The 9,384-nt window shown below is 40.9% G+C and overlaps 1 protein-coding gene across 1 annotated transcript in view; it reads left to right on the top strand.

The window, feature by feature from the left end:
* The first annotated feature begins 267 nt into the window (after positions 1-267).
* Positions 268-9,384, top strand: part of arid4a (AT-rich interaction domain 4A) — a 64,246-nt gene continuing 55,129 nt past the window's right edge. Inside the window, exons 1-4 of the mRNA XM_008120286.3 lie at positions 268-434; positions 3,955-4,023; positions 5,958-6,068; positions 7,237-7,302. Coding sequence (XP_008118493.2) covers positions 4,018-4,023; positions 5,958-6,068; positions 7,237-7,302 — 183 coding nt within the window. The 5' untranslated portion in view covers positions 268-434; positions 3,955-4,017. The remainder of the gene's footprint in view (positions 435-3,954; positions 4,024-5,957; positions 6,069-7,236; positions 7,303-9,384) is intronic.

The following is a 9,384-nucleotide window of genomic DNA, read 5'->3' as shown; positions in this document are numbered from 1 at the left end:
AGAAGGAAGGCTTCAGCCGACCAATCAGAAGTCTCCTCCACTTATAGAAACGGGAGAGGGAGGGGGGAAGAGGGTAGAACGCCTCGCCCAATCGCCTCCTTGGGATGCCAGGCCAATGAGAACCGAGGGAGCACGCAGCCGCGGCCAATAGGGGAATAGAAGCCAGCGCGAGCGCGTCACGAGTCGGCGGCGGACCAATGAGGGGCCGCGCTGCTCAGCACGTTGTTATTGAGGGGAAGTCAGTCAGTGAGTCAGTCAGTCAGTCAGTGAGAGAGGAGGGAAGGAGGAAGGAAGGAGGGAAGGGGGCGGGCGGGGAGGCGGAGCTACGCGGAACAGCCCCCGCCGCTTCTCCTGCCTCTGTCGTCGTCGCCCTTCGTCGGAGAGGAAGAAGCCCTTCGTCGAAGAAGAAGGAGAGTGGCCGACGGGGGATAGGGGTGAGTTTTGCGGCCTAAATGTGAGGGAAGCAGTGGCTGAGGGGAGAAGAGAAGAGAAGGCGGGGAAAACTCCAGAATCCCCTCACGAAACGTGGAAGTGGGGCCTTTCCTCCTCCTGTGTGGACCTCCCTCGTCCCGACCGCATCCACATCGTAGCACTGATGCGCTTTAAGCCTCCACGGCTCGTCTTTCCCTCCCTTCTCTGTTTTGACATCTCCATTATCTCTGTGTCTGAAGGTGTCGTCGTTCCAACTTGTTTGCGACTTATCCTGAGTTTCTAAATATGTATACTTATCTTTGATTTTAAAATTGTTTTATGGGTTGTGTTTTATATATGTACAATGTTTTTTGTTGTCTTTTACACAATGTTGTGAGCCGCTTTGGGTCGCATGGTTCAAAGCTATGGAATCCTGGGAGTTTAGGGAGAAAGGAGGGATACAAATAAAGAATTATTGTGGGGTTGTTGTATGTCTTTCGGGCTGTGTGGCCATGTTCCAGAAGTATTCTCTCCTGACGTTTCACCCACATCTATGGCAGGCATCCTCAGAGGTTCCATGCCTCACAACCTCTGAAGATGCTTGCCATAGATGTGGGCAAAACGTCAGGAGAGAATACTTCGGAACATGGCCACACAGCCCGAAAGACATACAACAACCATGTGATCCTGGCCATGAAAGCCTTCGACAACGCAAAGAATTATTATTATTATTATTATTATCTTGAATTTCGACTTCGAGGAGACAATCAAACCTTCAGGCCTTTGGTCTCTACGCTAAGGAACTGACGCAGTTTGACAACGCTTGGGTCGCCATGACTACGGAATGACGAATCACAACCCCCAGGATTCCATAGCATTGAGTCAAAGTGATGTCAAACTGCATTAAGGCTGTATTCATGCCAGCTTGGGCCCTCCAGATGTTTTGGACTCCAACTCCCACAATTTAACTGTCATGGTTCAAAGGTATGGAATCCCAGGAGCTGACTTAAAGCAGAGGCCATCTCGATCAGGTGTGGTCCAACTTGGGCCTACCAGGTATTAGGAACTGTGGGAGTTGGAGTCCAAAACACTTGGAGGGCCCAAGTTGGCCCATACCTGATCTACACTATAGAATTCATGTGTAATGTATGCAGGGATTTCTAACTCTTTCAGCACCTGAACACAGAATCTCATTGGAGAACTAGAGATTCATATTCTAGAAATCAAGGAGAGAATCAAAGCCCCTGATCTCAGTCTCTACGCTAATGAATTAATGCAATTTGACGCTGCTTCAGTCGCCACGGATACGGAATGCTGGTACTCTGACGAATCATAACTCCTAAGATTCCATAACATTGAGTCAAAGTGATGTCAAACTACATTACGGCTGCATTAATGCCGACTTGGGCCCGTCAGGTGTTTTGGACTCCCAACTCCCACAATTCTTAACAGCCTGCAGGACCCCAGTTTACCCATGCCTGCCTTAAAGCATTGGAGAACTGGGCCAAAACTAACAACATTGAATTTCAACAGAGAGAAATATACAGTATTACATTTTGGCAATAAAAATGTAATGCACAGATATATGATGTGAACACCTGGCTTGAAAACAATCCATGTAAAAGGTATCTAGGCATCTCACTACACCACAAACTGAGCATGAGTCAGTAGTACAATGTAGCAGCTAAAAAGGCCAATGGGATTCTTGGCAGCATCAGAACTCACCTGGAATACTGTTTCTAGTTCTAGGCATTATATTCCAAGTGAAGTCTGAGCAGAACAGAACAAATCTCTAGGTCTTCTAGCATGGCTAGCGGAAATAGACTAGGCATGGGCCAACTTCTGCCCAAAACACCCAGAGGACCCAAGCTGGCCCATGCCTGATCTACACTTTAAAAGTAATATTTAATACATGCAGGGATTTCTAGCTCTTCCAGCATCTGAACATAGAATTTCATTGGAGAACCTAGAGATTCCTATTGTGTCCCTTTTTAGAAATCTATAGGTCCTCTAGCATGGCTAACAGAAGTAGACCGGGTATGTGCCAACTTGGACTCTGGGTGTTTGGGACCCCAACTCCCACAATTCCTAACATTTTACTCCCAGGATTCCATAGCTTTGAACCAAACTTCATTCATTCTTCTGTGTAAATGCTCTCATGGGGCAGGCAGGACTTAAGCGTACTTTCCTGCCGACACACATACGTATTCTTCAATCCACCAGACTGTTTTCTTAGGGGATAGTATTCCCCGAACTCACCACTTTTCTTCTCTTTACTCTAGCAGATTTGTTTTTCTCCAAGGAAGGTCTGTGTGTGTACAGTTGTATTACTGGACTGGGGAGGCATCCTTATGAGAAAGGCCCAACTGTTGTTTTTGAGGGACCTAACCGCCCCTTTGTTTTGTTGTCTTGTGTGTGTGATTCTGAGGTAAGGGAGGAAAGGAATCTCCAGGGCAAGGTTTTGTTTCTTAAAGTCACGTGAAACTTTTTTTTGCTTGTCAAGGGGTGAGGGAAGCAAGCGTAAGCATATGGGGAAGTGGATTAGAAAGAAAAGGGGCAAGTTTTGTCAAGAGGGACATGTAGAGTTTGGAGGTGGGCTGTGAGCTTAGGGCCCACTGGGATTCATTCTGGTAAGGAAGGGAGTTAGATGACTGCACATCTGAGAGTTAATTTTCATCGTAAGTACTTTTGGCTGCACATGTATACAGTTGAGTAAATAGTGATAGAGGGTGTGTCCACATGCAACTGACTGTTAGCCTTCACTTTACAAATCAGCTTCCTTACCCAGAGAGCATGTTTGGCCCGGCATTTATGATATTTCAGAGGAAGGTTGAAGGTGCTGGCTGTAATTTTGTTTCAGTTCCATGATCACATATCTCCCTTTTACCCTCCGCTTCTCCTAGAACAGTGGCAGGAATCGTGCTGTCCCCAGGTGGCAATGCAGGCATGGGCAACCCTCAGCCCTCCAGGTGTTTTGAACTTTAATTTCCACAATTCCTAACAGGCGGCTGTTAACTCCCACAAGTCCAAAACACTGGAGGGCTGAAGCTTGTCCATGTTTGCAGTAATGGATGGCAACTCCAGCAGCATTGAACAGTATAGCCAGTGGTGAAGTATAATGAGTGCTGCAGTCCAACACTGCATGACTCCCACCCTGCCCCAAAATGCCTGTCTTCTGCATGCATGTAGTGCTTCTCTTTTGCTTGACAGGTTGCAAAGAGGGAGAGAGTCGAGGCAGTGATTGACACTGAGGGATGCAAAGTTGAATATGAGAGAGAGAGAAGATGATGGCTTCAGCTGCTTTTTATCCAGAGCTTGCAAAAGCCCAGTTTAGCCTTTCTGGTGCTTTCCTTTAACCTTTCTATAATGTGTTAGCCCTGGAGTGGGTGTTTCAGAGATGCAAAGGGTGTGTGTTGTGCACACTACAGAGAGGAGTGTGTTTAATAATCAGCCAGAGATTTTGTGAGTGAATTCTCCTCACAAGTGCTGTATCACCTTTCCTGTAAGAATCTACTCATATATATGTTTTCCTTTGAATTCTAGGTTTTTCTTCAACTGTGGAAAGAGAAGCTTTCTGAGCTGGAATCCCTCAAATAACTTTCCAGGATGAAGGTAAATGCATGCAGCTTAGGAGCATATGAACATATTTTTTCCTATGTTTTCTTGAATTTCTACCCTGCTCATATGCATATTTTTGTGCTTAATTTTCTTGAAAAGTTAAAAATCCAACATTTTGTTGAAGGCTACCTGTCACTTTCTCAACATGTTTGCCACCTGCTGAGCTGCTTCAAAAGTTTCCAAATTGATTTAGCAAGTTAGTGTTGTTGTACAGAAGTATAGTAAATTGCTTGGATTGATAAGAAGGTCTATTATATTGATCTAACATGACCGTGGCTCTCCAGGATCTTAAATGGAGATCTCTACCAATATTTGCTGCCTTGTGTTGAGAATTGAACTTGGACCTTCTGCAGGCAAATAATATGGTCAGCAGCAGAGCTGTAGGTTCTCTCTGTTACATATGGATATAGAAATCTGCACATAGAAGAAAACATCTTTGCCTTTTGTTTGTGATGTGCTTAACTGAAGACACCAGAACTTGTAGAATGTGAGCAATATATTGAGTTTTGTTTTCTTGACTTCTTTTGCAACTTTTTTAACCCTATAGTTGTGTTTCAAAAATTGCAGTCTGTAAAGGTAGTAAGATAAAGTAGAATTATTCTGTCTCTATAAATCAGATCTTCCACCCAGCGTTCTGAGATTGCAGCTTCCATAAACTGCCCCAGTCTGCTATCTTCCCTCACTCCCAGTGTAAACAGTTTACTAAGAAGTGGGTGAGGTACAGGAGGATTTGCAAAGACAAATTGTTCTTTTTATGTGTTGATATTCTGATGAATAGTTATTTTTATATTGCAGTTCTGTAACATTTGTGGTAAAATAAATAATAGCAATGATGGATGGAAAATATACACATGCACATACTTTATTGGAAATTATTGCTCCTTAGTTCAGAAAACTTTCAGAGAGAAAATGAGTCCCTCCCTCGCCCTCTCTTTTCTTCTGTTCACAAACATTAACACAAAAAAACCAGCAACTGTGTCTTTAGTGGTGGAGATGTTTTTATTTTTTTGGACTTTCTGTTTTAACAGACAAGTCAAAAAATTATTTTTCTTTCCTTGGAGAAGGGAAGGGAAATTGTATACCTGGGCTTACTGTTTGACTGCACTGTAAGATATTTCATTAGTTCCTATGATTTCACTTATCCACATTTTGTCACCAGTTGATTGAACTAATGTTCACATTTGGGAAGACATTTTTAAGTGAAAATAGATGTAGTCTTGTCATTTGGAGCTTTGATGACTCCTGACTGTGATCCAGTATGACCTTCCTTGGCTTAAAACCTTCACTGAATGCAGTTGTGTTTGTTTTGGAGATGAGGAACAGCCTGTTTAGAAAAAATAGGGCTTTTTTAAAGAAAAAGAAATAGGAAGTGCTGTATTCTGTTAAACATAAGGTGCAACTCCTTTCCCTTCCTCCAGATAGTATCTGTGTTCTTGTGAAAAAGAATATTCTGTGTTCTTTATGGGGGGATAATCATAGGGAGGAAACAATAGGCTGCTACTGCATCTATTTGAGAATTTGATTGTGGCCAATAATTTCAAAAGTGCATCAGGAAAAGCATTTTGGACTAAACTTTGCACATTCTTGCAGGATTGTTTTCACTATGTTTCCACAGCTGTTTTACATTTTTATGTCTGTAGATTGGATACAGCCACCATTATGTATTACCTTGCATAATAAAGATGAGAATAGTTGTATTTGTTTCACACCAAGAAAGATTTTTTCCTCTTTTTTTGGTAACCGGATATGTTTACACACATACATCCCCTGTGTATGACTGCTTCTCAGTGGCAGATGTTGACTAACATTTGTTTGAGAGATCCTGTACACTTTAAAGCTAAAGGTCTAAGTATGGACTGAGGAGTGTGTTTGTGTATTGGAAGTTTTGTTCATGGATCCTTGTACTTTATGGTGTTTCTGTTCTTCAGGCAGCAGATGAGCCTGCCTACCTGACAGTGGGAACTGATGTCAGTGCCAAGTACCGGGGTGCCTTCTGCGAGGCAAAAATAAAAAGTGTCAAAAGGCTGGTGAAAGTTAAGGTAAGATGGAACACTAACGTGGGTTATTGCAGGCTGTGGAGGAGCATGAGAGGCTGCCTTGTGGTATTTCAGGCTATTGATTATACATATTTACAGCAGACCTTGATTTTTTTTGTAAATAAACCTTTGTGGGTCTACTTATACAATGATTTTTAACTTGCTCAGGGATCCCAATAAGAACTTTCTTGTAATAATAGTGTTCAGCTCTAGAATTTCTGGGTCGTTAATAGACTATTAATTTGGTATATTCTGCTGTGTTATCAGACAAATCTAATGGCCTTGTTGCTAGTGTAGCAGGAATTCTGATTTGCTCAGTTATTGACCATAAGAAAATGTAGTTTTACCTACTTGTAAGTAAAAATGTCAGTTTATTTTATAATTTACAGTCCTTTTGCACAGTTGCCTCGGGGAGATTACGGCAGGTTATAAATAAAATATTATTATTGTTATTATTTATTTTATTTTGTATCAAAAGCATTGCATAAATTAGTATAAAACTGATAAAAAAATAGGGGCACAAGTGGATGATGATGATGATGATGATGATTATTATTATTATTAAAAGCCAACAGAATCAAACTTCTATCAGATATATATGTGCCTGGGAGTAAACTTCATTGAAACCAGTGATAGGCATAGGGTTGTACTCTTACTGTGGTATAAACATCTGCTGGCTGGATCATCTTGTCATAGTTGTGTCTTAGAAAAATAACCCCTTAGGCAAAACTGTTTTTTATTGCTGGCTCATGTGGCTAGTTGGCATTATTAAGTGAAATAAATGCCCCACACAGTCAACTTGCTTATGTTCTATATTTTTATGTTTTCACCGTAAGACCTACACTTCTGAAAGAGAGCTCTAATCTCATCAGAATGTTTTGAGTCTGAGCTGGCCCTTCCATACACAGAAAGCTTCTTCCTGTTGATGGAAAATATGTATATATGGCTGGGAGATCCTGGAAGGAGGATCAGGAGTGATGTTTCCTGATTCTATTTCTCCTCTCCTAGCCCCTTATGTCATTTCCTCCAGAATTAACCTCGTTCCCTACTTCAAATGGGAACGTCGAATGGGTAGCATTTGGCTGATTGGTAATCTGGATCTCCTAAGTTATATGTTGTTGTTTTTTACTCTACCTGTAACATTGTTCAAAATTTCTCTCAAATTATTTAGGTGACTTTAAAACAAGATAATTCAACGCAGTTAGTGCAAGATGACCAAGTGAAAGGACCTTTACGGGTATGTAAGCAGCATGTTTTCTCCAATTACATCAGTACATTTAAAAGCTATCTTTGGTGGTTTAACTGAGTCTGATTGAATTTCCATTTGTTAGTAATTGTCAGTGGATAATTTTTAACTAAAAAGTTACATGAAGTAGAAAATCTGTAAATAGTTTAGTTCCAAATGATCAAAGGTCTTGAGGCCATGCCCTATAAGGAGCATCTTAAAGAACTGGACATTTTTAGCCTGCAGAAGAGGAGGTTGAGAGGAGACATGATAACTATGTGTATACATATGTGAAAAGGATGCCATAAAAATGAGGGAGCAGGCTTGTTTTCTGCTGCCTTGGAAACTTGGACTCAGAGCAATGGATTCAAATTACAGGAAAGTAGATTCCACCTGAACATTAGGAAGAACTTCCTCATTGTAAGAGCTGTTCAGCAGTGAAACTCTGTCTCGGAGTGTGGTAGAAGCTCCTTCCTTGAAAGCTTTTAAACAGAGGCTGGATGGCCATCTGTCAGGGGTACTTTGATTGTCCTTTTCCTGCATGGCAGGGGCTGTACTAGATGGTCTCTAGTACGTGGTCTCTTCCAACTGTATGATTCTATGAAACAGAGAAAGGAGTGGCATACAAAAATTGGTTTAAATACTGTGTGTATGCTATAAACATTTCTTACAAAGTTTCCAAATTCAAAAGTCCAGATATTGAAGGTATGATCCTCAATTCTGATTCTATTGCAGCACATATATTTTTATTTAGCAAGAAATCACAGATACCAATGTAGTGGTAGATTTTCCACCATATGATATGAACAGTCTTTCAAGTGCTGCTGCCAAAATTCTTTGGGTTGAGGGAATTTCTTTCAAATGATTCACTGTTGCTTTTGCAAAATTGTCACTACTACAAGGACACTTTTTTTTACTGTATGATGAGCTGAATTTTGTGGCATAAAGTAGTAAACTGCCATCTTGGATGCATTTCTACTTTTCTTTGGTTAGGAAATCCCTGTGTAGCATTCATTGAGTGAATGTTGAACAAGTGATAGATTAAGAAAGCACAAACTGCAATATAGCTAATAAATCTAGGAGAACATACAATGCACTGTTTTCCTGAAAGCAAAGGCATTGATTTAGGTAGTCATAGGAGAGGCTAAGCCACCTAGAAGGCAGTATTTGTACATCTGTTCCATAAAGTTAAGGAGGATGCTGACCTGTTTTAGTAAAAGCAATATTTCAGAATTAAATATTTGTAAATCAAATCCTAGATCCTAGGTGCACCTTAGTCTTTTAAAAAGTATTTCCATTCTCCTCACCCTGTTTTTCCTCTATAGCCTCAGTCTAAGCTGAAGGTTCTTTAGCACAATCAGCATTGGGAAGATGTTTGAGGGAGTACTTGAATACTGACTTTTAGTGTTAGGTTACAGCAACATGTCTACGGGAAACACTCCAGTGTAAGATCTGTGGAAGAACTCTACTTTAGCTTAGAGTCGCGTAAGCCGCCTGGTGTCCCTACGGGTGAGAAAGGCGGGATAAAAATGTTGTAAATAAATAAATTTATTCTGTTGTAGCCTTGTGCACCAGGTCAGAGAGCAACTGCCTCCAGAATCCCTTACTTGAACATGCATAAACAGAGGAAAGGGGAAAACAGATAAGCCTGTCTTGGCAGCCCAATCCATCATGTTTTTTTTTTTAAAAATGCACATCTTTGGAGGTTGTTTCTAAAAGGTACCAAATCTACTTGAACAAATATTATAGCAATAAAAAAGGTGCTAAGCATATGCATCATTTTTCTATAAAATGCAATGTTTCCTGTACCAAAGTGATCTGATACCTTTTGGTAATTTTGACCTATACACAGTATTCTACTCCTAGCCAATGTGTTGCTACCTATAACTCATTTTTCAATTTTGTTTGGATTTGGTATGTTTTGGAAACAAACTCCACATCTGGGCACCAACATGGAAAGCAGCAGAAAAGTGGAGACTGGTAAAAGGAAAAGTTTTTTAAAGAATTTTTGAAGCCTTTAAGTAATCTCATAATGTTTTTGTTTACTTATGCAATTGCTTAGCTGGTCTTGCTCTTTCACATGTGTGTGTTAAT

The sequence above is a fragment of the Anolis carolinensis genome, chromosome 1 (assembly GCF_035594765.1).
Source record: "Anolis carolinensis isolate JA03-04 chromosome 1, rAnoCar3.1.pri, whole genome shotgun sequence".
NCBI classification, from domain to species: domain Eukaryota; kingdom Metazoa; phylum Chordata; class Lepidosauria; order Squamata; family Dactyloidae; genus Anolis; species Anolis carolinensis.
Note: the sequence above shows the minus strand (reverse complement) of the source record. Positions and strands in the feature narration are given on the sequence as shown.